At 45.2% G+C, this 26740-nt stretch overlaps 1 protein-coding gene across 1 annotated transcript; it reads left to right on the top strand.

Annotated features, from left to right (window-relative positions):
* BARX2 (BARX homeobox 2) lies at nt 1-26361 on the top strand (the record flags this gene model as incomplete). The annotated part of the gene is made up of 4 exons (XM_079545762.1): nt 1-172; nt 22252-22546; nt 25295-25379; nt 26110-26361. 4 exons carry the CDS (start codon nt 1-3, stop codon nt 26359-26361), a joined length of 804 nt encoding a protein of 267 aa, XP_079401888.1.
* Nucleotides 26362-26740: the final 379 nt, after the last annotated feature.

Here is a 26740-nt window from a genome sequence, read left to right as displayed (position 1 = left end):
ATGCACTGCCCGCCGCAGCCCCGGCTCGCCAAGGCAGGCAGGAGGCGCTACAAGACTTTCATGATCGACGAAATCCTCTCCAAGGAGACGTGCGATTACTTCGAGAAACTTTCTCTCTATTCCGTCTGTCCGTCCCTCCTGGTCCGGCCCAAGCCGCTGCACTCCTGCGCGGGTAAGGAGGGCTGGGGAGGGTTGGGGCGGGGATCGCTGAGCATCGCTGGGACCAAACTGTGCCCCCCGGGGCCGATCCCATCGGGAGAGCGGCTCCCGGTGAGGGGGGGATGCGGAGGGAGCGTCCCGACCTCGCTGTGCGGCGGCTGATTTTAGTACATGGCAGTGAGCAGGATGGGGTCTCGACCGCAGGTGTTTCGCAAATGGATCGGTCTGACGTGAGCTCTGAAAGATCCACGTGCGCAGTAAAAATGTCGTCCCTGTCACGCGTTCCAATTTTAAACAAAAAGAGCCCATTTTCTGGCAAAGCAGGTAGTTTCTGCAGTTATATTCTTCCCGTAGTGCCACCCTTGTGGCACCCAATGGAGCAGATGGTGAAGCTGGGACTTAGCAATACGCGACTAAAAAATCCATAACTATTCAAGAACATTCTTTAAAAGCTTAATTTTTGGTAACGTATCAGGGCCAAAATTTTGTTTTTCCTTGTGCTGAAAAAGTGCACTTTGCGTTTGCGTGTTTAAAAATTCAAGTCCTACTTTGGCTCTTTTATTTCCTTCCTCCTTCAGTGCTTGGTTGAATTTAAATAAGAGGGATCTCTCCAGGTCCCAGCACTTAATGTGCCAATATAAAACTTGCTGTTGGGTTACACAGAGTTTGATCAGCGGAGTAATCCCCTGGTCTTTCTCCAACCTCAATGTTTATTTTGCAAATGTAATTAACTGAAGATCCCGAATTGATTGGGAGGTCTGAAGTTACATGAGTAGTGTCATCTTCGTTCCAAATTTATTTCTTCCTATTGAGTTGCAGCGGCACGCATTGCCTCCCCGAACCGAGCGCGCCATGCTGCCCTGTGAGGAGACCTGGTTGTTAATCAGGATGTTGTTAACGAGGGGGGTTTTGAGCGCTGATCCCTTGCTGCTGCATGGACAGCAAAGTCCTGTGCTTGGCCAAAATAGGCACAGAGGGCTCAGATGGGGGGGTAAGTCCAGTTCTGCCTTTGCTGGGGTCAATGGCGCGGCTGCACAGATCTGCAGGGAGGAGATCCCTGTCTCCTCCTTCTGCCTCTGCTGCATGGAAAGCCTTAGAGAAGAAAGCAGCCCTTAGCACCCAGAAGGAACATGAGTATTCACCCAGAATCATGCCTGACCAGGTCAGGACCAAAAAGGCTGCACTGTGAATGTGCCCTTCAGCCAAAGAGATCATTGGGGTTTGCAGTGGGTGGGTGCTCCCAGCAGCTGTTCTAACGCACCCCTCGGGGGGGGGGGGAATAAACTTTATGATTATGTGTTTCTGTGGTATAGCAAATACCAGAGAGTAATATTTATTCATTAAATGGTCATTAATAATTCTCAGATGATTCGTCTGTAGGTTCTGAGCTCTGCAGTTAAAGCCATGCTTCGCTTTGTGCCTGGGACTGTTAATGAATTTGCCCTCCAGTTTGTGTTTTCAGCCCCAGTTCTGGGCTGCCCCATAGCAGTGATGTCAGCTGCTTAGCAGCTCAGCCTCATGGAGCTGCAGGGATTGGGAATTGCAGGGCAGAGATTTGGTGGTGGGATTAAAACCGTGCAAGGAAAGGCTGCAAAAGTCCGTGCTTCCAAACGGTGAGCCTCCCAAGGAGGGTAGGTGCTACTGAGCAGCAAGTGGTAGCGAATGGGATTTCTGATATTGTCTTAGAAATGGAGCAGAGCACAGAAACAACTACATCTGATAAATACCCAACACAAATCTGTTTGAAAAACTAAATTGCAAAGCGACCGAAGCCTGAAGAAGCGCAGCACGATGGCACCGAACTTCTGCCCGTGCTTCCTTTGTTGAGGTGAGCAGGAAAGCAGTGAGCACAGATTTTCACTGCGGCCTGAAATAATTTCAGTAAAGTTTTGCAGCGCTTTCTTGAGCTGAAGAGTGAATTGCTCTTTCATCCTGGGTGAAGTTGGAGCCCTCTGATATGCTTTATAATTTCCTCGAAGCTGAAAGATAGAAGACGTTCAGCACGCGCGTTTAATGACATCTCCTGTTAGGGGAAGAGAGCTGAACAAAATTGCTGAGCAGATGGAAAATACTTTCAGTTTTGGCTGTGATGGAAGTTGAGATATTTACGTGTGTGTAGATTTTAGTTGGAAGGAGATTCAGGGTTGATGGAAGGCTCGCTGCTCCCGTTGGGAAGGTTCCCATTGCGAGGAGCTCAAAGTGAGCCCCCAGCAGACCCAGAGTTTGGAAAGAAAAACGTGATTTCCCCTGTAAGGGATCAGCACTTAGCTTGAATTTGGTGTAATTGTGGTATTTTCTGGGCCACAGAAATAGAAAAGCTGTACTTACACCAATCTTACAAACTACACGGCCAGGTTCGCAGCCATCAGGGCTGATAAATAGGTGATTAGGTATTCTGAGGGGAAGTATTTTCAGGTGGTGGTTAACATCTCTTTCACTGATGAATTGGACAGTGAAAACATCATTCTCTTTTACGATCTTTAATTACTTATTGGTTTTTCACAGAATAAACAGGGCAGGTAATGGCCGCAGGCTCCATGCATGCCACGCTGGGCTTCTTGTCCTGAATTCTGGAGGCTGAGAAACTCCAACTCCGAGTTCCATAGGAATCACTTTTTAAATAATCTTTTTTTTTATTAATATAAATCATCTTTTGGCTTTGAGTGCCTAAAACATTTCTCAGGAGGCTCTGTACCCGTTCTGCTTTGTTCCCCCTATTTTCAAGTCGCGGCTCAGTGTGAGGTTCCAAATCCAGCTGCCACATTTGTGGCTGCCGATGTGATAAAGAATCCAAGGGCTCTGTCAGTGCGTGGTGCTGGAAGATCCAACTGGAAAAGTGCCGTATCTGAAAACATAACTCAAATCCATTGAAAAATAGAAGGGTGTCCATGGTGGATGGGGGGAGCTGCCGCTGTCCCAGACGATTCGGGGCATCATCTGTTAATGGTGAGCAGTGTTGGTTCAGAACATCCTTCGTAAACCATCCACGTGAGTTGAGGTGTTGGATTTGGAAAGAATCACGCTGTCCTTTTCAAGGGGGCTTGCTTCAAAACTGCAGGCTGTTTGAGCAAAGCTGGCAGCGCCGATTGTTGGCTGTATATTATTGCTGCAGTCTGTTGTATGTGATTTGTTGTATATTATTTGTTGTATATTATTTGTTGTATATCATTTGTTGTATATTATTTGTTGTTAATTATCAATTGTATATTATTAGCTGTGTGCGCTCTGTGAGGGGCTCAGAAAGAAACTCAAATTTGCAGGTATCTCAGTGTGTCGCTTCATTTAAATGATTATTTTGGGTATTTTTTGTGTGTGTGGGGGGAAGAAGTGGGGAAAGTAAGACCTTGTTTTCTGTTTGTACACTCAGGGTTTTAATGGATGTAACACAGAATTGCTCTAAACTCGAAATTCTATTTTCCAGTTCTTCTGTTTTTGAATATCTGTATTTTTTTAAATGTTGGGGTAAAAATGGGAACTGCTGATCCTGAAGATTTTTGGGCTGTCATTATATGGACATATTTGAGTTCTGTCAGTGCTTTGGACTAAATGAAGTGGCACAGTGAACACGGTGGGAAATCATTGCTGGAGCAGCAAAGTGCGAGCTTTGGCATTCCTGATTTCTGATCAGTCTTGGCAACCTGGTGAGGAATTCATAGTGGGAAAGTAGGTTTACTGCGTCCTAAAACAGCTCAGTTTCTGTACAAGTGACCTCACAACACTGAGAAATTCTGTTCAGCATGGCCTTGATATGGCCGAGGGTTGGATTTGCTCTGAGGCATTGCGTAGGGCTGGGGTGGAAGCCGCTTCTCTTGGTGAAATACTTTGCTGACCCTTTTTTTCTTCAGATTGAACGGATATTGTTACGGAGCTCCTTGGGGAGAGCTGGGAAAGGAGAAGGGATCGGTGCAGAATGCGTCCCAGTGCGGGGAAAAATGAGCTGCCAGCCACTCTGAGTGCATTGCATGAAACGTAGCAGCTGGATTCATCATTTACAGCAACGCAGAGCAGTGGTGAACCTTATGCCAGGCCAGCTCACACCTGAGCAAAGCCAAACTTTGGGTTGCCGCATCCCATCTGGATCCCAACCATTGGAATAGGTTCTGTATTGTGCTGTGTGCCCTGCGTGCTGACCTGAACATCCCGTTTCTGTGCCTGTGATGGCAGGAGCTGGGCTGTGAGGGGGATCCATGTCCCCATAGGCTTTGCTATGGGGATGCACACGGTGCTGTGCCGACCCAAAGCACGGAGCTGCCAGCATCTGTGTGCATCCAGTGCTGCTGCAGTGCTGGTGGTGTGGGAGTTATTTCTGGGTTTTATGGGGGGAGGGAAAAAAAAGAAAAAAGGAAAAAGAAAAAAGAAAAAAATTCTCTGCATTATTGGTTTCAGCTTACAAAGATCAGTGTAATTCTGTAGTTTAATAGCAAAATGAAAAAGAAAATACTGAGAAGTATCAAGTGTTGCTTTGGTAGCTGCCTCTAATCCGGGATTAGGTGAGCTGATGAGTGCTCTCAATAATTCCAAGTAATTCACAGACAGCACTGCAGCATCCAAATCCTAGTAGACTATGCCCACTGCCGTGTCTCAGCGCGCTGCAAACCCAGCAGAGCTCAGACGTTGCTGTCTGTGCATGCAGGAGTGCCTCACTGCTCCCCAAAGGCCTGAAGTCAGTGCTGGTAACCTCAGCACAAAGTGTCCTCCTCAGTCCTATGGGGAATTGTCCTCCAGCCGGGAGCAGCCGACGGTGCAGGCATGGGGGAGAGGATCCGGCTGTAGTGGCCGTAACCTGGGCACAGCACTTTGTTTTAACGAGCCCAGCATTCTGCAGGATGTCCAAAATGGGTTTGTCTTATTTCTTTATTTATTTAAAATGTGTTTTGACAACTTTAGCAAAAAATACAGCTGAGAAATAAAAAAAAAAAAAAAAAAAAAAAAAAAAAATAATAATAATAAAAAAAAAGCAGCATATGAGCTGCCTAATAATATCCATGTGTTTGGAGATGAGTCTGTCAATCCTCTCGGTCGGATTTTATCCAGCATTAGAGGTGGCATTTCAGAAGCAAAGCCAGATCAGAGCCGGGATCTGAAAGCAGATCTCTCTCAGATCGAGCACGGCAATCTGGCCCTGCCACTGAGATATTTAAGAATCTGCCATCAGAGCTGAATGCGGCTGTCTGCCTCTCAGTGCTGTTAATCACGGATAAAAGGAATCAACCACAGGCAAACCGACATGGAACGAAAGAGCAAATCGCAGCGCGGTGGCTGCAGGAAAGCCGGCAGAAAGGCAGCAGTGCTGCGGCTGTGGTTGAGCACAAACCAGCACTGCGGAGGAGCTCTGATGGCATTAATGAATGTGGGACTTCTCTGGGAAAACCAATCCCTGCACTTTATTTTCTGAAGCCTCACAGTCACACTGGGAGCAGTTCAGGTCCATCCTTGTGCTGTTCTGGGTTAAGCTCTGCTGTTCTTGCTGAGCTCTGACAGCAGCCCTGCCCAGCACAGGGCTGCGGCTCCAGCATTGCCATGGTTTATTATTCCTGCAACTCTGCTTCAAATTGCTGGTGTTAAATGTGGGAAATTAAGACTCAGATTGTGGGATAAAAGTCCCACCAGCACTGCTGCTTTCGGTACCCAATGGGCATGAGAAAAGGTGGAATCTTTCTAGGGGAAATTGTGAATAAACCAGGTGAGGTTGTATTGAGCCATCTCACCGTGTGCTGGGCAGCAGGGCAGGAGCTCAGGAGCCTTTTTTCCCTTCTGTTCACCTGGGCTGATAATTGCATTAAGGCAGAAGAAGGGATGTGGACAGAAGAGAAGTAACCGTAAGTTGCTTTTTTCAGGTCAAAGTTAAACAAAATGTTGTAGAATTTATTTTGGCAAGTTAAAAAATGGGGAGGGGGTGAAACAGATCGGGGACAGGAAAAAAATATTGAAAGCATTCTTTCTGAAGGCTGACGTGAAACTTTCTAATGCCTTCCTTTTTTTTTTTTTAATACGAGATGTTTGGCAAAGCGATGAATTGCTTTCTGTATTGCAAGATTTTCTTTCATTTTCTCTTTTTTTTTTTAACTTCTGGTGAGAGGAAGGGAGGACTGAACATTTTCAGCCTGCTCTGTGTAAGCACTGCAGCAGCTGGACTTCAGCAGGCTGAACGCATAAGCATGAGGTTCATTTGCTTGGATATAACCATTCCTCAGGGAGCTCAGGAGCAGGGCTGTGGTCTCAGGTGTATTTGTGCAGGTGAAGAGCACATCCCTAGGAGAGCTGGGTCAGAAGAGCGAGCTGATGGGAGCTGATAGGCACCTTTGCTCAGCACTGTGAGACACAGAGCGAGGGCTCCTGCAGTTGAGCACAGCAGTGTCCACCCACACTGATTCATAGAGGACCACGTCCCGTTTGCATTGCTCTCATGTTGTGCTGTGTTCTGTTGTGCTGTGTCGTGTTGTGTTGTGAAGAGCTCCCATGCAATGTTGCACCTGATTGCTTCCAGCACTCTTCACATGGGTGAGATAAATGTGAGGGTTTGAGCAATGAATTGTGAGGTCAGTGCAAATATTACCATCCAGGGGATATCTGGAACTGCGTTTCTCTGCCCTGGTTATCTGTTATTGCTCCTTTTCTAGCACACTGGGAGAATCCAGCAGAGAAGCCTCTAGCCCTTGCTGAGTGATGCGCAATTCCCAAAGCCATTTTCTAGTGATGTCTGTAAAAATATATATAGGTTTGGTGTTAGGAACTGGCTAACACAGTAAACACTCAGTATTTTCCATCTTCCTTTGACATAACTTCATGTTTTGAGTGATTCCTGGCTTCTTTTCTCTCATTTCTCTTGGCCAAAGGGCAGTTCAGAAGAGCACCGCGTTACCGCTTGTAGATATTTCACACAAGTGTTCAGATCAGGCCTGGGACCCACTTAAGTAACTAAAAGGGTGGGGGAGAAGGGTGGATTCTCCCAAAATACCCCCTCCAATCTCCCCAACGTGGACTGGTGTTCAAACCTCCTCCAGCTGCAGTTGTCACGGCCGCGGCATTGATGCGCGTCGCTCCGTAAGTGGGGATGGCTTTTTCTGAAGGAAGGACAAACAGCTTCCCAGGACTTTTTGTAAAGCAGAACTGAAATCCCCATTAAAAAATGTGATGATAGGAAATTTGCAAACGCGTCTGCTAATTTGTTCTGTGAAATTCAAGCAGCAGCCTCACTGTGACCCTCAGGTTTGGATTTGCACGTTCAGGTCTCGCTTTATAAGTTCTGAAACTTGCTGTTTGTGTGGTTGCTTGGCTGATTTCTGCAGGAAGGATTGGAATTAGAAGAGTGTGTGTGTGCCCTGTAACTCCTATAACCCTGCCTCTTATTCTGCGCATTTTTTTAAGCGCAACTCATCTTTAAGCATTTGCTCCCCATTTGCCTTTGGATATTTTTCCTAACCATCTTAAAAGCTACATGATAGTTATTGGTTAATTCTTGCTGATTGCCTTTTTTTTTTTAACTGGGATTTCACCCGTGGAAGTTGGATTTTGTCGGAATGAGGCTTTCATAGACGCTTCTAGAACAAGAGCAGGGCTCTGTCACTTAGAGGGCACAGGTGCCTGCACACCTACATGGCAAACCAGCGCGCTGTTGTGTAAGCACCCAAAGGTCAAAGCCTTAATAAAAACATCTCCTCTTTTACAAGGCAGAAATGCATGCGGTGTGTTCGTGGTTACCCAAACAGGGTGTTCTGTGACAGATTAATCTGAAGCCAAATGAGCAGTGGTGGTGCTTTCTTGTGGGAAGCTCTTGCACACAGAGCGCATCACCAGCACATCATTGTGTTGTGCGTGCATAGGAAGGCCTGGTGCTCTGACTTGCTTTTATTCCTGTGGCTGAAAGAGGAGAAATATGAAAAATTCTCCCAAAATAGAAAGTGAGTAATGTTGATGCAACACAATGGTGAGAAGTCTGAAGCAAATGTTTTCTTTTTGTTGCTTTTTTGGCTGCGAAATGTTTGCATGAGTTGGTGCATATATTTGGTTTCACCCTCCTGTCTGTTTTGCTCAAAACCTTTTCTTGACAGCTATGCCAACAGTTCATTTTGTTCCTTTGGTGACTAAATAGTGGGGGAGCTGATGTTGGAGGGTTTCTGTAACAGCAGAGGACAATGCTGGGCAGTTTGGACCAGCCCTTCCATGTGCTTCCCATAAGCAGATTGTTTCTTGTTTGCTCGATGGTACTGAGATCCTCCTCTGAGGGACAGGAAAGCTTGCCAGAAGTTGGTCGGGTTGGTTTAACCTCGTTGCAATAAATTACAGAGCAATCATAAATGATGAGAAGGAGTTTGATGAAGTGGGTGAGGAACAATTGATGGGTTATTTTAGTTAAAATGACTTCGAGCCCAATCCAACTCCCACTGATGTCAATTAAATCGTCGTTGGATCGGGGCCCAAGTGAGTCAAATTCAATTATGCCTGAACTGTAAACATTTAAAAGCACATTATAACAAAGTAGTTTAACGCTTAAATTTCGTGAATGGTTTTGTTTTAATGCAATCCCACAGCGATCGCTCTTTATTTGTACAGCTCTGAAGAAACCCTTTTCTTTGACTGCTATGAGAGAAGTCACTGCAGTTGGTTCTGCAAATATATTTCTGCCCTTTGGAGACTTATGTGAGAAGAGACAGCAAAGATGATAGAAAAGAAATAGTAAAGATTGTGGTGCTTTTTATTCCTAATTGAGTTTGGAGAGCTTCTTTGTGCACGTATCAGCTCTTAAGCTGCTGAAATGTGTGCACGATCCAATCTCCAAACTGAAATTGTTATGGAGATTCATCTCTGCCTCAGCAAAACGAAGCAAAGCGTCCAAAATCTTATTTTAAAAGTGAATATAAATAAAAAGACATATTTATAAATACATTCAAGTTGAACAACATACGGTGTTGTTTGCAGGAAATAAGAGAGATACTTTAATTTGTGGCTCACAAGCCTGTGCTAAGAGAATTACTGTATTTCTTATGAATTTGGGATTGATCCTTTAGGAGTGACCCTTCTCATTCTGTCCTCGTATTTCCCCTCAGCTCCCTTCCAGCCCAACGACGCCTTTCCCCCCATTAGGGCAGCTCAGTGGCAGCTAAGTGCCATCTCTGGAGGTTTCTCACAAGCTTTGGACGTTGCAAACTGTGTGTCCAGCAGGGAATAGCTGCTAGGTGGGGTCATTGCTGGCTGTCTCAGGGAACTAAATCTGTCCCCACAGCAAATGATCTCCCAGTCAGCGCCAGGCGCTGAAAGGGCTTTGCAGGAGTTGGAGTTGGTCTGTTCTGTTTTCTGCCTTCGTTGCACAGCTGTGTTTAAAATGAAAGACAGAGCCTGATCCTTGTTTAAATAAGGAGCGTTGCTCTGGCTCTGTGAAAGTCTTTGGTGGATGGAAACGCTGGGTGCAATGAAAGGACAGAAAATGGGACGTGGGTGTGGGATGGCTCCACCGTTATCCATCGCACAGGTAAGTACGGGGCTGCCATGGATCCGATGCCCAGCAAAGATCATGGGAGACCTCGGGGTGTCCGGGTGGGATCAGCAGGGTGAGATTTCCCACCCTCCTGCACTGTGCAGCCCCGTGGCTTTTTCTGATGTGGGGCAGGGAAGTGCAGCCACGAGCCAGAGCTTCTGCGTGTCCTTCTGCCTCCCCCCAAGCCTTCTCCAGCCTTTCCCTTCCCAGAAACACATCTGAAGACACGAGCAGATGATGCCAAGGGAACGGATCCTGCTTTGTTCAGGATCACCTGAATCTTATCTCGGCGCTTGGGTTGGGTTTTGTAGCAAAACTTTTTCCACTGCAGCAAGTGATAGAAATGAAAGAGATGCGTGTGGTTGCATGCATGGCCAGCACAGGCTGCATGAATGCCTCCAGATCTGGTTAGCTGCCTACGTGGGCTTTGTTTTCACTTTGGCAAATCCTATTTAACAAATAAAATAATTTTTTGTGTGTGTGCTGTTGCAGTTTTCATGTTTTCACCTTTTTTATATCCTCTTCTGTCTTCCAGGCTTTTCTGTTAATAGCGAGATCAATTAATTGCTCCCATTTACACTTTCCAAAGAGCTCACAGCCATGAAACAGACCATTTCAATAGTGTTAGTATGAGAAAAAGATGGAATGAAACTGCCATTAACGCAGGGATTTTATGGCACGTGCTTCATTTAAGGAAAAAATAGTGCCTGTTTTCTTTCCCACAAGTAAATGAAGACACAGCTATGAAAGCAGTGCAGAACACTTGAGAGCTGCAGTCAAATCCCTGTGGCTTTGTGGTGTTTGGGGGAGAAGGCAACGATTCTCGTTCTGGCTTTGTCACTGCCTGGTGATCTGTGCCTTATTTTCTCCCTTTTTAATATCAGCACGATGAGACATGTCACAACTTGTAAAAATGCATTAAAATCAGTTGACAGCAATTTGGAAACTGAGCATTACCTGATGTATTCACAGATATCAGCTGCTCAGGACAGCTTAGGCACGATGCATTTGACTCATATTAACTCAGCTGTGATCTTAACCTCATCTTCCGCAGAAAAGAAAAGGAAAAAGTGATGCTTTTATCTGCTGATTGCATTACTCTGCCTCTGAGGATGTACCTGCAAAATAGAAACGGTGCTCCACTGTATGAAATTACAGGACACCAAAAGCACTGCCATTCATCACAGTGCATTGACAGAGACTTTGGTTGAAGAAAAATATTTCCTGGAGAGGAATTATCTTGAGAAAACTCTGATATTTCTTAACAAGCAGAGCTGCTGCCGAGTTTCTTAGTAGCTCTGCAATGTTTGCTGACGATTTACCAGGATGTAACTCAACTGCTCTGAAACCAGTCGTCCTGACAAGGTATCTCTGAATAATTCCTACCAATAGGGAAACTGTAATGGAATAGCTGCTGCTGCCTGTTGCTGCTTAGTTAATTAATTGGAAATAAAAAACACCAAAAACATCCAGAGGAAACTGTGCCCAGCACCTGGCCTTAAGGTGGCTTAAAATGTATTCCTTTAATTCTTTTAGTCCCAAAATGTTTGTTTTCCCCAAAGCCAGCAATGAGTCTTTTCCCTCCTGTAGTTGCTGCCAGCATTGGAAACGATTGCCTGGCTGTTGACAAAACTTAAGTGTGTGAAAAGTAATTACTTTGGTTGAACTGGAGAGAAAATTCAACGCTTCGTGAGGTTCCCTCCTTCGTTCAGATGTCTCACTTTTTACAGTGATCAGTACACACTGAGGCTTACACATTTCAAACTCTAATGTCCAAACGTTGCCTTTCTCATTGCCTCCTGATTTCCCCACTGTCCCCACATGTTATTTACTCCTTGAAGTCAGAAGGTTTGGGCGTGTAGGAAAAGAAAAGGAATTGCATCAGACTGCAAATGTGTGACCGTTTTCTGCTGAGCATTCATTTATCCGGCAGCTCGGGACACGTCTGTGAGCAGGGACACCTGAATGCAGCTGGGTTTTGCAAAGCCGTGGGGCAGCCAAGGATTTTGCTCCATGGCTTGGCTACCTTCACCCAGCTCCATCCCATGCTCACCATTGGAGGCTAAATACCTATCTTTCCCGTTAGTTACATGGAAACAGTGGCTTGTTACACACTTGCAAAGTGTTGTAAAATCTTTTGCTAAGAAATGCAGGGGAAGTCCAAAGTAATATATAGCCAGTGGGGATTGCAACATTGACTTGCGTGCACTTAACTGTGCTCTTGGTGAGGCTTAACTAAGCATGCACAGAAAATCTCTATTACTTTCCCTTTCAGAGAGAAGTCTACAGGATGGAAGAGGCTTCCATACAAATCATATTTAGACGTTAAGTCAAAGTTGCTTGTATTACTCTGTAGGGATTTCAGTCATTCATTAGCAATTTGTATCTATCCTTTCACCTTCTCTTACACACTTTTTTCCATTCTGTCCATGTCATGCAGTGTTTTCAGGTATACTCTTTCATTCTATTCCTTTTTCTCTCCTCAAACTCATTCTTTCTGGCTCCCCTCTGCACAAACCTCATCTGATGTTTTGAGTTCAGGTCGAACTTTTGAACCCATGACGTCAGGTTGGTTTGGAATTAGGCAAAACCAGTTTGCCCATCCCTTGTTGTAAAAGGGTTAATCCTCTAAACTATTGAGAGGCAAGGGCAGGGAATTATGAAAGGAGCCCCTGTTTTATAAGCATTTGTATTGCCAGTGCTTGAATGCCTATAATAAGTAGGTTGCTTCTGTGATTAATGACTGCGTTTTACATGCTGACGACGGATGATATGCCTTATTGTAAAAGCCATTATTTTTTATTTGGTCTCTTTACCAAAGCAGTGCTGGAAATGAGATGTTAACGTGTTGGTGGGAGTATGTTTTCTTCTCAACAACTCAATGGGAAGTGACCCCCACGGAGTTAAAAATAAACGATAAGATGTGCTTTTCCTTCCTCCTCCCTGTGATGTGTGGAAGAGGCACGAGGTGGATGTGCAAGCAGAGCGTGGTTTCAATGCAGGACTTTTTATTTTCAGCAGAGATTTTTTTGTTTCCTGAAGGCTGGAATGGGGTAGAGATGCGTTGTCAGACTGAGGCTTTATGAATTTAGAAGGGTCTTAAAGTCAGTCTCGCTTTGTTTTACTGACTCATAGCTTAGTGAGAACACTGACAATGTAAAGTCTCTTATGCTGTGTGCAGAAAGAGCATGGGAATAATAAATCTGTGGTGTTTCACCCCAGCAGTGCCGCATAAGGGAATCTGGCAATGCTGGTGTTTGAGAATCACCAGAGATATTCCCCTCAGACCTCTTTCCTTTGTCTGTCTCTGTATTGGCAGCCAGAGCTTTGCTTGAATATCTTTCCTGATATTCTTACAAGTCTTAGATCTTTAAAAAGTAAAAAATACGAATTTGATTTTAAAAAATGGTGCTTTGTATACGTCTGTTATTGGAGGAGTTCCCATGGAAACACTGCAGCTTGCACAACAACAGGATACACGCATTGCTTCACTATTAACATATATATTAATGGCACATTAAGGAGTTTCGTAATTGTATGACACAAAAGAGTGCTCATGCAATCTATTAATGGGAAATAGGGTTAGCTAGGTGTGAGATAATAACACCTCTGCCTCCCCTTTGTGGCTTCCGTTTGAGTGCTTTCCAGACCATACAACAGCTTTGTGTGGTAGATGTTATCATCCTCGTTTTGTATGTGGGGAAAAAACAGAAGTCCGGTGAGAGCTGGGGATCTGCTGGAGATGGAGCATCAAAGCTGTGCCAGGGCTGGGAATGCTATGCCAGAGTCCTCTTCCCCTTCATCTGTATCTCAGTGATCAAACTTTGATTCTTCTGGTTCTGGATGAGTCAAGTGAGATTAAGTAGAGACGGTGGGAATGAGACAATCTCCCATTATCCCGGAGCTGATGCTAACACTGGCGCGGATCATACGCCCACATGTGTGGAGGGAAGAAAGCACTGCATTGTCTTTGTGTATTGACTTCTCTGATTGGTATTTAAATGAGGTTATCACAGGCTGTGGAACACGGCAATGCTGCATTCCATAGGAAAATCAGAGGTAAACAGATGTGCTGATGAAAACCAGAGATGGGCGATAACTGGAGCTTGGACTCAAATCCCTCCAAGCTGAGGGTGAGGGAGGGTCTCCTATGCACATCTCTGGTCTGGGGGTGTGTCTGTAGTTCTGGATTGGAGGTGTCTGAAATGGATGCCCTGAGCTTTCTGTCTGTAATAGCATTAAAGCTAGCAGAATTGGAGCACCGGTAGAAACCTAATTTGAACTCCTATGATTAATTCGGGCCAATCTCCACCCTAAGTCTAATCTATATCTGTCTGGAGATATAAAACAGTGTCTCCTTGGCTGACTTCCTATCAGAACAGAAAAAAAACCCAGCACAATGGTGTCTGGCATGAGTGAGGGAGCGTGTTCTCTGGAGACCAGAACTTTTGGGAGCTCACCAACTGGAATTTCTAGCTCATCCATCTAACAGTGCTGTGCATAGGCTGCCTGGTACATGAGAGGAGACCTTGTCATCACTTTTCTGACATGTAAATGGTTGCATGCAGCCCAAGTGCTTTGCAACTCCAAGGCCAACGTTTTTCTCATGGAACTACTTACTCTGGGTGCATCCATTTTGAGGCTGCCCATCCTCGAGACATTCTGTTGCTTGCTTTTTTGAGATGAGATGAATGGAAATAGGAACTAAACCTGTTTGTGCTTCAGCTAGAAGGAAAACAAACAAAAACTGAAGTGAATGGGCTGAGTCTTAACAACTCTACCTCAATCTACTATTGCATTGGGAGCTATTCCTATGTCTGAGCTGTGGGTCTGGTGCAGACTTATTGTTTAGCCCGTTTCCCCTCTCCAGACCAACTCCATGGCTGCCTCTCTGGCTCTCCCCATGCTTTTATCCACAGGCTGTACTTCAAGGTGAAAATACATGTGTAATGCTGCAGCCTGACATTGTCTTTCCATGATGTCTGTAGCAGTGAATGCAGTTTTCTTTGTCCTCACTGACTCCTGGACCACAGAGCAGGCTGATTAAGTCCAGATGTTGAATTGAGTACAGTATCAGGCTGCCTGGAGACCAGGGATAACTACTGAGAATGTCCAGAGTCCATTTTGGACTGTCCCAGCTGCAGGCAGAGGTGCTGAATAAGCCATACATCTGAAGGTTCCTGCAGTGACTTCAGTATAATGTAGACAGTCCTACAGAAGTTGAGGGAGCTGCTCTGGGAGCTGGAAGTGCAGCCATACTTTTCCCCCATCCAAAAAGTGAAAGCTGAGCTCTCCTTGATTCATTCTATCTGGGTAAGGTTCTGTCCATGGGGCGACCTGGGTATGCTGCTGTTTGAACTGGAGGGAATAAAATAAGCAATGCCACGCAGCAAAGCTGTGGCAAAGTCTTTGTCAGCTTCTTCAACCCAAAAAATCACATTTGGATGAAATCCTTATTCCGAGGTGTTGGAATAATACTGGGTGGACATTATGTTCAGCTTTATTCCATCAGTGTTTCTCCTTTCAACTAGCCACCAGCGTGGGGTGAAATTGCTGAAGTGGCAGACACAAAGGATAGACAGGTTGAATGCAGCTTGCTCATGTATCTTTCCAGTCTATCTAAACTGCATTGTTAGTGCAGCTGTTCAGCCAAATCGTCCACAGGGTTTATTTTTGTGTGTAGAGGAAACAGAGATGAGCTTTCTCTCCGTGAGGGCAGATGGAAGATCAAAGAATCATACACACAGCTCCAGTGAGACCAGCCTCTCTGCTAAATGTGTCCTGATGGGAGCAAGATTATTAATAGTGACCCTTGAGATAAGCCAAGATTCTAAGAGGCAAAGGCTCTGCCACAGCATGACAGGTGCCTTTCAGGTTAGCACTGGTACTTGCTGAAGACCTCCTTTCACTTTGGCGTGGAGGAATAGAGGAAGGAGTCTGCTTTTGAAAGACTGATCTACTGTTCTCCTGAAGAAGAGTAATGCATCTTCCGAAAGATCAAGTGTGCAAAATGTAAGCAGTTTGGTGTTTAGAAGCCATTGAACTCTCTCCCTTCCCACGTGTCACTCACCAGAATGTTTTCAAGGCTTGGAGCAGGAAGAGGTGGTGATGTTTATGGCAAGGTTTCTGCTGGAGCTCGCACAAGGGTGGGCTTGAGAAATCTGAAGAGTGCTTTTGTGTGCAGGGCTAGTCTGCTGTCCAAGGCTAGTGTTTGCTTATGGATGTTGTGATAATAATTAACAGAGCAGGAAGTAAAGGACTGAATGATTTATGCACGCGCGGCATTATGCATTTAAACTTGGACAGAAACTGAAATCCTGAGAGGAGGCAGATTTATTTATCAAACGTGTAAGAACCTAAGAATGGTCATAACGTGTCAGACCAAAATCTTTCCAGACTAATATCTTGGACAGCATCCAGCAAGAGATACTTGGGGATAAGGAGCAGAACATGGCTCACCCTTCCATTAAACTGCCCTCTCACTCTGATTATCTGTTTCTAGACTTAAATCCAAGTGTTGTCTTTGACCGGTGACACCATCTGTACCGAGTTTGGGATTTGGCCTCCTGCAGTTCTCCCCAGTGTCCTGAGCTGTCAGGTCATCTGGCTGCCATCATTAAAGACAAATACATTGCAGCTCCAATTCGGACACCCAGAGAGCTGGGTCACCTTGGTGCAGTGCTTCTCCTCCATCCCTGAGACCAGAGACTGCCTGTAAATCCATTTCTCCTCGCTATTTGATTCTGTAATCTTCTGGCTACGTTGCTTTCTAAATTCAGGTCCAGTGAGTGATGAGCTCTGGAGTTCTGTCTTATCATCCGTAATGGAGGAAACACTTGGCTGAAGTGTTTGACATGACTTAGTTCAAAAGCAATAGCTTCAAATTGATGTTGGCTTAATGGAGCCAAAGTGTCCCTCGATGCAGATATGGTAAATGAGCTGGTGGCTTGTATCCCAGTAACTCTCCTGCATCATCTGAGCTCTGTGGTTTATAGAGATGCGCTTGTGTTTATTTCCCTGGAACTAACGTGGCCTGGTCTTAAAACTCCCTCAGAGTCCCAACAGAAAGGGTCTGGAATGGAGATTCCCATCCAAACCCACCCATTGCTTGGAGCAGTTTCCAGTTATGATGGCCTTGGGCCCATCCATTTTAAAAGGAGTGGGAGGATTGATCTGCTTGTGTTCAGAGCAACCTCTTTCCTGCACGGTAAGACTTCAAGGGTCATCTGCTAAAGATGTGGAATCGCACACACTTTCCTGTAGCCTCAGACCAAGAGTGGGACCTCTCTGAGCCATGCCTGGTTTCCTGAAGAGGTGAATATGAGTCAAGGAGAATTCATTCCAAAAGGCAGGCTGCCCTGGGAGTGCGTGAGGCAGGATAATTCAAAATAGAAAAGTGGCGCTTGTTTTTCTGATTCATCCTCCACCAATTATGCCAGAGCGATTTTACATTTGCTACAGAGGATTTCTTGAGCACTGGCCAAAGAGATTCTTTAAATGTTTCACTTGAAAATAATAATAATAATAATAGTAATTCTCTTTTACTTACAAATTTTCCTCTTCAGTGTGGATCTGACGGGGTCCTGGTCCTTACAGCAGGCAGTGGGATGAGTCCTCACTCAGGGAAGCTCTTGGGCTCATCATGTCCTTATAAGCAATTATTTTCTGTGTCCAAGGTGCCGTGAAGTTGTACAAAAGCACAATGCAAATATCAAATGCTGTTATTAAGTAAAGATTAATTATCTTTCTGGTTAGTTTTTTTTTTTTTTAATTTTTTTTGTGAAGGCCTCCGGCATGCATACCTCAGACACACTCAAACTTATTAATTACTGTTATTATGTAAAAGTTATACTGAAACATTATGTTGATAAATTGCTAATGGAGACAGGTATGAAACGGAAACCTGGATCTCACAGCTCCAAGTGCTCAGATAATTTCCCTTGTGGTTTTGGAATTAAAGGACTGAATTCAACCACAGACCCAAGTGCCCACAGCTGGGGAAGCACAGCTGCAGATTTGTCCACCTCTGCTCTCTGCTGGGTACCTCCATAGAAAGAGGTGCCTTGGGGAAAAGCCCTTTCCAGCTACAGCATGTTTTATTTAGTATTACAATGGGTGACGTTCAGAGACATCAGGGTTTTTGTTTGCAACACACTTAGATGAAAACACAACCCCTCAAAAATGTGGTTGAACAGGGAAGTGACTTTAGCTAATGTGTCAGGGAAGGCAAAATAAAATGCCTGAGTGAGCTTTCATCTTGTCTTAGCTCATCACGGAAGGTTTCGGTTCTTACAGAATCGTTCCTTAACTTGAGAACCCTATAAAGGATCATTTTTGCTTCACTAGAATTAGCTGCACTAATTTTTGCTTGTTTTCCTCCTGTGGACTCATGCAGGTGAAGTTCTGGCTCCATGGAAGCTGATGGCTGCTTTGCCATGGGTATCAGTGGGGTCTGCATTTCTCCCTGAGGGAGGGAAGCCATTGGCTGCCCAGCCTTCCTGCTGTGTAGCTGAGTTGCATTTACCTTTGGCAAGACTTGTGGTCCTGGTCAGGTTAATAAGGTTTATTGAATGGGACTGGAAATAGAATATAGGGTGAGCTGTGCCTGCAGCCTCTGATTCTTTCCTCCAGGGAACTTTGCTGAACACTCTTTTGGAACACCACCAGTCTTTGTGCTCCAGTGCTGCACATAGCTTTCCCTGCAGACTCTATGACACCATTCCCATGGAAATGTTGGCTCTATGCACTTCAGCTGAGCTTTGGAGCTGTTTTTGGAAGTTTTCAGAATGTCCCAGAAGTGCCCTTCAGGAGAGCATACAAGTGGGGGTAGCATCTCTGGAAGACCATCTGTGGCAATGTTTTAAAGGCCACACCACACAAAAACACCAACTCAGGTCTTGGAATCTGTCAAGCTGTTGATGCCGTATGCTCAGTTTAATTAGCCCACCTCTTTTCAGGCCATAATTAGCTCAGGTGCAGTTTCATCATGGCTCTGCTTCCCATCCTGGAAACAGCCAAGGGATCTGTGCACAGCACCAAACTGCACGGCATGATCACCACCCAGGTCACCTCTGAACTTCAGATTTGAGCATCAGTCAATGATGGCACACCAGTGAGGAGGTGTTTTTCTCTTCTTCACTTCTCTTTTCATTTGTCTTTACTTCCCAGGGGCTTGCATGGAGCTTGGTGAACCACAGCATTGATCTCAGGAAGAACCTGATGCACTCTGCTTTCTTGCAGTTAATATTCACAATGCAGAGCTTAAGGAGAATGTTAAAAGTAGAACAGTGAGCGTGTAATGATTGAACTTATTCTACTACTCTGCCTCTTTTGCCTCCATTGCTTTGATCAGGGCTTGCTTCTTCCTTCCAATGGGCTGCCCAGCCCTCCAGCAAAAGGGAACTTTCTGAACAAACCCGATTCCTCCTTGGTAGCCTTTTGTTTTGACACTCAGAAGAAGGCAGATTTATAGACTTTCCTAAGTCGTAAGTTCATTTTCTTTTTATTTACCTTTCACTGCAGCCCATTCGGAGTGAGATTTCATTCTGCCTCCGAGCAGGGCTGACCTGCCAAGAGGAGCTGATCCATAAATCTTCCCTTCCTTTTTCTTTCTTTCCAAAACAGAATTAGCTGAGTTTGCCTGGGAGGAAAACTGTTCTGCCATTGCCGGCAGTCAAACAGTGCAATTAATTAGTGCTTTCCCTTTTCTCTTCCCTCTAGTCTCTGTCTGATGGGGTTGAAAGTAAGCCAGGGAGGAGGGGGAAGGGACAAAAGAAGGGAAAATGTTTTGTTTGAAGTATTTATATTCAATTAAAAAGTTTGCTATGTGATACAGCTCAGTGGTGGTGTCCCTTTTGCATCATGTCTACTGGCCACAAGTTTAATCAAAGCATCCCAGCAGAGGAGCTGGAACTTAGGACTTTCTTGTACAAAACCACATTTTAAGAGGTCGTCCTCTTTATGACCTCCTGAATCCTAAAACTGTGGCAGCTTCACCGTTGTGCTGCCTTCTCGTATCTCAGCTGGGAACGTCAGAACACTTGCTGTGCTGCTTGGGTAGAGAACAAATTCCTCATTTTGTGGTTCATGTGGGCTGCTGTTTGGGTTTCAAGTACAAAAGGATAGTGGGTCAGAAGTGGAAAAGGTGTTTGTAAAATGATAATGGAAAGGATGCATTCAGCTGAAACTTTTCTGCAGGGCAGGTCTCAAAAGGAAGATGCTCCATCTCTGCTCCTTCCCATTGTGGAAGACAGAGCATGTCACGACAGTGCTGAGCAGACGAGAGCTGCTTGCCAGCATTTAATTTGCTGAAGATTAGGAAATTATTACAACACTGTGGCAGTCCAGAAATACCATTGAACTCTGGGGGATGTGAAATGGAGATCTAGCCTCAGATTTTGTTGTGTTTGGAAGCCCAAGCTTTATCAGAGTAAGAACTGTAAGGATTGTTTAAGCCATATTAATAATGCACCTTGACCCAATGGACTGGCTCAGCATCAGCCACCTTTGAACTCTGGAATAACTTATATCCAGAACAAGACTGAACTTGCTCATTTTCTTTGTGATCAGAAGCAATGCAGAGATGAGCTATTCCTGCTTTTTGTCCTCACTGCAGGGAGAGGAGGCTGCTAAAACATTGCCCCTTTCTGACCTCCAGCTTTCTCCACAGAAAGCCTTGAACCCCAGGTTTTTCTCCTAGTGCTGTCTTTGCTCTGTCCTACCCATCCTGTGCCCTTATCACGCCAAGGACAGCAAGCTGAGAAGCCTTCTACATGGCCGGACTGCACTTCAGCTGATGCTTCCATTATTTACAATCATTTCTAAATGCACTCTCATGACTGTTGGGGTCGAGCCATAAGCAAACGCTTCTCTTATGATCATATGTGATAAATAGACAGAAAGCTCTTGGTGTCAGCAGCCTCACCAATCTGTTTACCACTTGGAGCTCGCAGCAGCTTAGCAGTTGCAAACCATCACTTGTCCAGAAGTAGAAGAGAAGTTTCAGAAGTGCTGTAAGTAAATAAGAGTGCTGACGTGGGCACCAAAAATAAGCATGCACTGAGCTTTTCTGAGCATTTGGCCAGGTCACAGTTGCTGACTGCTGAGCAGTTAGGAAAAAGTATCCCCTCTTTCAGGTGCTCAACACTTGAACAACCCCAGGTCATCTGCTTCTCTCATAGCTAGCACTGCTTTGCCCTGCAAAAATAACCAAGGTTGGAACCAGCACCACCTGACCCCTAAGGGACACAAGAAGGTTAAGTCCAGTCCTTTGTGGCACGTAAACTGGAACAGTAGCTGAGGTTGACCCTTTTAGGTCACTTTAGCTGAAAAATGGGAGGAAGTCTGTAGCTGGCTTGTGTTGATGGGTGCAGAAATACCATTGAGGGCAGATCTGGTACTGCGAGGCACGGGAGGCTTTCTCAACCCTGATTTATGCTCTTAGAGCTGCCGTTGCGGTGGTAAATCAAGGCAGAATGTTTGCCAAGCTGCTTGGTGATAGTGGAACTGCACAGGCATTGGTTGAAAGAAACCCACAGAAAGAAAATGCAGATACACTTTCCATAAGCAGTTGTTGGCTTAGCAATTCTAGTCTCATCTCTCAGGTACTTTCTGGATGGTTTAAGTGAAATGGTGAAATAGTTTAAATTTAATGGAAGTGGAAATATTTTTCTTTTTTTTTTTTTCTTTTTTTTTTTTTCGGTGTTGCAAAGATGTGGAGGAGAAAAGCAAGGCTCAAACTGTTCCTACTTTGCTGGTGTAATGGCAAAGTTTTCCAAGCTTGCTTTGCAAGTGGCTGGATTTTGGATGTGAGTGAAGCAGATGTGAGGAGAAGTGCCAGCCAACAAGACACACGGCTCTGATCTACCCCTGCATGGCATTTTACCTGCGACCTGAGTTGTGATCCCACAACTGTTCATGCTGGGGAATATGGATCAGCAGCAGGCCAGGCTGGCAACACCTTTCTCCTGCTGGTGAAGAGTTACTTGCTAAAATAGACTCATTGAGGCCTATAGATTATTATGTTCATTAGTGGTGATTCATACTAAGAGTTTCATAATCAGGCCTGCTGGTGTAATATGTTCCTTTCCACAGTACCATTTATCTTAAAGATCTCGGAATACTTTATGTACATTAAGCTTTAATCCATGTTTTACCACCAGCGAGGGCAGGTAAGGAGGATTGTTTCCATTTTGCAAATGAGGAAAACTGAGGTACAGAGTGAGAAAGTGGGCTTGTCCAAGATTCTGGAGGTTGTTTGCAGAATTGTGTGCAATGGCCATCTTTGAATGAGTGTACATTTCCCATGCGTGGCCCCAGAGACCTAAAAGGGATCTTTGCTTTCCTGGGGCTGAGCAGAAACCTGTCTATAGTTGTAAGGTTTGAAGGGAATCAGAAACTCCTGCAGCATCTGGGGATGTTTAAATTTGCCATCCCCAACCGAAGTGTTGGGGCAGAAGTGCTAGTTTGCTTTTAGGGCATGTTTCAGCCAGTTGGTATAAGATGTAGAATTAAGAGGTAGTGAAGAAACACAATTTGGAAGAGGAATCTCTCTACACCTCCCATTTTCCATCCGTATTTCCACAGAAGTGACCTCTGTCTGCTTTCTTCCCTGCCAGGGTCCCCTTCTCTGAGGGCATATCCCCTCATCTCCGTTATCACCAGGCAGCCCTCTGTGGTCCCTCACCTCGTTCCAGCTGCCACCAGCTCCCATGTGCTGCCAGCCCAGACCTCAGCGGCTGCGAGCTCAGAGACGCCAGCCAGCGAGACCCACGGCAGCAGCGAGTCGGAGGCAGAGCAGCCCACACCTCGGTTAAAAAAGCCACGCCGGAGTCGGACCATCTTCACAGAGCTCCAGCTGATGGGCTTGGAGAAGAAATTCCAGAAGCAGAAGTATTTGTCTACACCTGACAGGTAGGAGTGCACTGGGCTGGGGAGGGAGATCCAAGCAGCCCATCACAGGTCGGGCTCTCCACTTTCTACCACCAACTGCGGTCCTTTTGCTGTGCAGAATGCACTTGTCTTCATCTGGTTTACTGCTTTATCTGAGCAGTCCTTTCAGATGCTCATTGTTCCCTTTTCTACATTCTGGGATTAATGCTGGCAGCCACTGACCTGAAAGACAGATCACACCTTGTGCACATCTGTAGCTCCCTTCTGTCCATCCTCAACCTGGGAACAGCCAGACATGGCTGAAACTATCTGCATGCTATAAATATTGCTTAGAAAGGAGCAGGAAAATACTGTTTCCTAAACTAGGAGAAGGACAGGGAGCAAAAGGTTGAAGCAAGCCTGCTCAGCTGTCCCCATACTGAGTGCTCCCTGGCTGCAGAGTGCTGCTTTCTAACTCCACGGCGATGCCTCTGCTGTTGGCCGAGGACATGGACAGATGACCTGATTAAATTTCAAGGCTAACTTCTCTTGACATCAAAGATGACACGAATAGGCTGTATCAATGGAAATGTCACATGGTGATAGATGTGCCTGCTAGCAGGCATCCAGGCTCAGAGATGTGCAAGAAGCTGAGCAAAGGCTCTTTCTTCTTTTCTGTTCTTGCTCCAGACCCTTGCGAAAAGATGCAGCCTGGTTTCCTGCTGAGATGCTGAGGTGGATGGCTCTGTCTCTGTGGCAGCTGGGAAGTTGGCTGAACTAGCTCTCATCTGGCAAACATGGCTAGCAATTCAGTGAGCAGTTAGTGGTCTGTCCATCAGGGAGAGAGCCTGGGATGCATAGGTGTGAAGGCTGCCTTGCCCCATCTTGAATTCTGAGGGTATTTGCTTGGTAGCAAATAGACAAACTAAAATAAGGAGAGGTTTTGTTTGTTTTAAACGCTTTGAATGCTACTCTGCAAATTTAAATTACAGGAAAAAGCCTCGTCCGATTCCTATTCAGTTTGTAAACCTAGGGAGGGTTTGAAAGGTTCACCAGACCTTGAACTCCACGGGTGGCAGAATCCCAATATTAAAATGGTTTTGAAGTCAGCACACTCCACTTGTACTGCCTGTCACCAAAGGATCACAGCTAGACCGAATCTCACGAGCAAGTCTGAATGTCTCATACAGCTTTAGATCCTAGTGCTCCTTTAGTGACTCCTCCCAGTGTCACATAAGCATATTGTTGACACCATTGATGAAGCACTCAGGGCTGGTAAATTAATTTAATAGTATGACTGTTCCTTGGCTTTGTCTGTGTTAGAGCCTGGTGAGCGATTCCTGTCCCTGCACCACTTCCCCTGTTTGTTTCCTTGGGTTTCCAGGCAATGCTGACTACAGTAATGTGTGTGGCAAGAGATGGCAACTGGCTGCAGGTAATCAGAGTGTGATAACATGCATTATGGCAAGCTAGCCAAGCAGTGTTTCTCTCTCTGAACTCATGGCTGGAAACGTGATCGTGAAGCAATGAATTGTGATCTGTGTTCAGTCCTGCAGCTTTTGGCCTAGACACAAGATTGTGTTGGTTAGAGGGCAAACGGAGCACCTGGTTTGTTAGTAGTAAAGGAGAGCAGTGCGATGCCTCTGCCACATTCTCAGACAAACTGGTAATATCTTTAAGTCAATGGGATATCACACAGACACTATATAGAAGCGTAGGCAGCAGGGAATCTCAAGTGGGGAAAAGCATGAAGCCAGGAGTGTGTATGTGAGCACAGAGCTGGTGTGGGGTGCATAGGTGTTTGTAAATACACGAGTGAGCCTGACTGCCCGAGGAGCCCAGCTGAAACAGAAATGCTATTATGAACAACTTGGCCTTGACAAGTGTGCTTTCTCCAGTGCAGAAATAGGGAAATATCTGTCAGAAAGCTCATACAGTCCAGAACACCTCGGAATGTGGCTCTGGGTTTGGGCTGTCCCACCTGTGGGGTTTGCGTGACTCTGTGGGGCACTTGCCTGGCGTTGCTGAGGATTTCCAACTCTGCCTGTTGTGCAACTCCATTACAACACTGCCAGATGCATGGTACCATCACCTGTGGGGAAGGATAAAGAGCTAGCCTGAGCTGCATTTGCTTCATATCCTGAGTTTTAATATAGAAATAATGAATGGTTTCAGATGAACTTGCACAGGTTGGAGAAATGCGGAGGATGAATCAGGATTATGGGCTGTCTGCCACACGTACCCTTAAGCTAAACACGCAAATAATAAATTCGTTTATAAGCTTAAATTGCCTATAATAGCACAATGCATAAGAAATTAATAGATTTAGATGTACTACTGCTCTTTGAGAAATGAAAAAGTATCATTATCCTCATTATGTAGGTAGTGAAGATGAAATATGATACAAAAAGCAACGCTTTCACAGGCAGACTGATGCCAGGTGTCTTGATTCTTGCGTGGTTGCTTCAGACACCATGGGCCTATTTTTCAGGAATGCTGTGTAGCAGCAGCTCCCTGCCTCATGCACAAACGTGGAGCATCAGCAGTCAGCATACAGCTGTCCTGTGTTTGAAAAAGAGCAGGCAAGCCTTCAAAACTTTTAGAGTTGGCCATTTGTCCACCAACACGTTGATCATTCTTTCTTCTTCCATAACAGCGACTATCTTTACACCCTGGGAGAAGCAAAGCAATCCTTTCTGGCAGTCCTGCTGCTGTGTGGTTGGCTGCCCTTGGCATCTGGGTGCTTCTCAGCCTCTGGCAGCTCCTTGCAGTGCCTGTCTTCTCTTCCAGGCTCGATTTGGCGCAGTCGCTGGGGCTGACCCAGCTCCAGGTGAAGACGTGGTACCAGAACCGCAGGATGAAGTGGAAGAAAATGGTAAGGGGTTTGGTACCATTTCTCTCAGTCCTTACAAACTGTTTTTGAAAGAATGGATTCCAAAGCTGAGTGTAGCGTCAGTGATTTGTGTCTGTTTATACTAAATCTTGTCTTCTTCTTGCCGAATTTGCCTACAGTTTTCTTAGAAATGTGCTTTTTTTATCTTTAAAAAGCTCACGTTGGAGCATAAGTGGTAGGCTGGAGGTACAACAAGCAGTAGGAAGAATGTGGAGCTGAGGGATGAAAGAACTTAGAACAGAGGGAAGAACCAAACTGTGTACCTCTGCATTTTTGGCATAATAATATTAAATGCTAATTTAGAAGCCAAAGTGGAATTGGCAAGAGAACAGACAGTCAGAAGCAATCCTGGCTAAAGTTTGAATGTTCTTACTTGGGCTTTAAATAGATCAAATGCTCATGAAAGGGTCTGAATTGTGCATAAAATCTTTATGTAATGTCGAGGACTGCGTGATCAGATCACTTTTGGGGCTGCTGCAGAAACTGGCTCAAATGGCTCCATCTAAATTCTGAGTGTCCTTGCTGGTATTTTTTGCATTTAGTTTTAGATATATGAGAAAATGATTGAACTCACTCTGTGAATGCAGGGAAATTCTCTGAAGCTGAATGGTGACCGCAGGTCACGTCTGAAGTCACATTTCATCCTCTCTTTAAAGGAAGCCTCACAGCAGGGAAGTTCAGGTTGATCTGACTGTTAATCTCTTTGCTCCAGGTGTTGAAAGGTGGGCAGGAAGCTCCAACGAAGCCCAAAGGCCGTCCAAAGAAAAACTCCATTCCCACCTCAGAGGAAATTGAAGCAGAAGAGAAAATGAACAGCCAGGCTCAGAGTCAGGAGGCAGAGGGATCTCAGGCGCCCGAGGAGCCTAAAGTGACAGAGGAGAAGCCAGAAGTCTCTTTGGAGACAAAAGAGTCTCCAGAACATATACCAGAGCCCTCCTCAGAGGAGGCTACGCCATTAAGTTAAAGGGAAAAAGAGAAGGGAAAGGGAAAAAAAGAAAAAGCAAAGAGAGAAACCAAAACCAAATATATATGTGTGTGTATATATATATATATTTAAATATGTATGTAATTGTTGGTGTGTACATATATATATAAATATATATATATATATGTAGACCTTGTGTATAAGTTGAAAGATTGGTCACTTTGTGCCTTTGGGAATCAGCCATCATGGGCCACGGTGGAACAAAGGCATGCAGTGTGAGCAGTGGCACATGTTTGCCTTCCCACAGAGAACGATGGAGGCCTGGGTGTATTTCCAGAGAAAACCATGTCCAGAAACCCCAGACAGCTCCTGGCAAATAAAGGAGAAGGCCAGGGCTCCTTTCCTGCAGAGGGAGGCG

Source organism: Tetrao urogallus (assembly GCF_951394365.1).
Source record: "Tetrao urogallus genome assembly, chromosome: 22".
NCBI classification, from domain to species: Eukaryota; Metazoa; Chordata; class Aves; order Galliformes; family Phasianidae; genus Tetrao; species Tetrao urogallus.
Note: the sequence above shows the minus strand (reverse complement) of the source record. Positions and strands in the feature narration are given on the sequence as shown.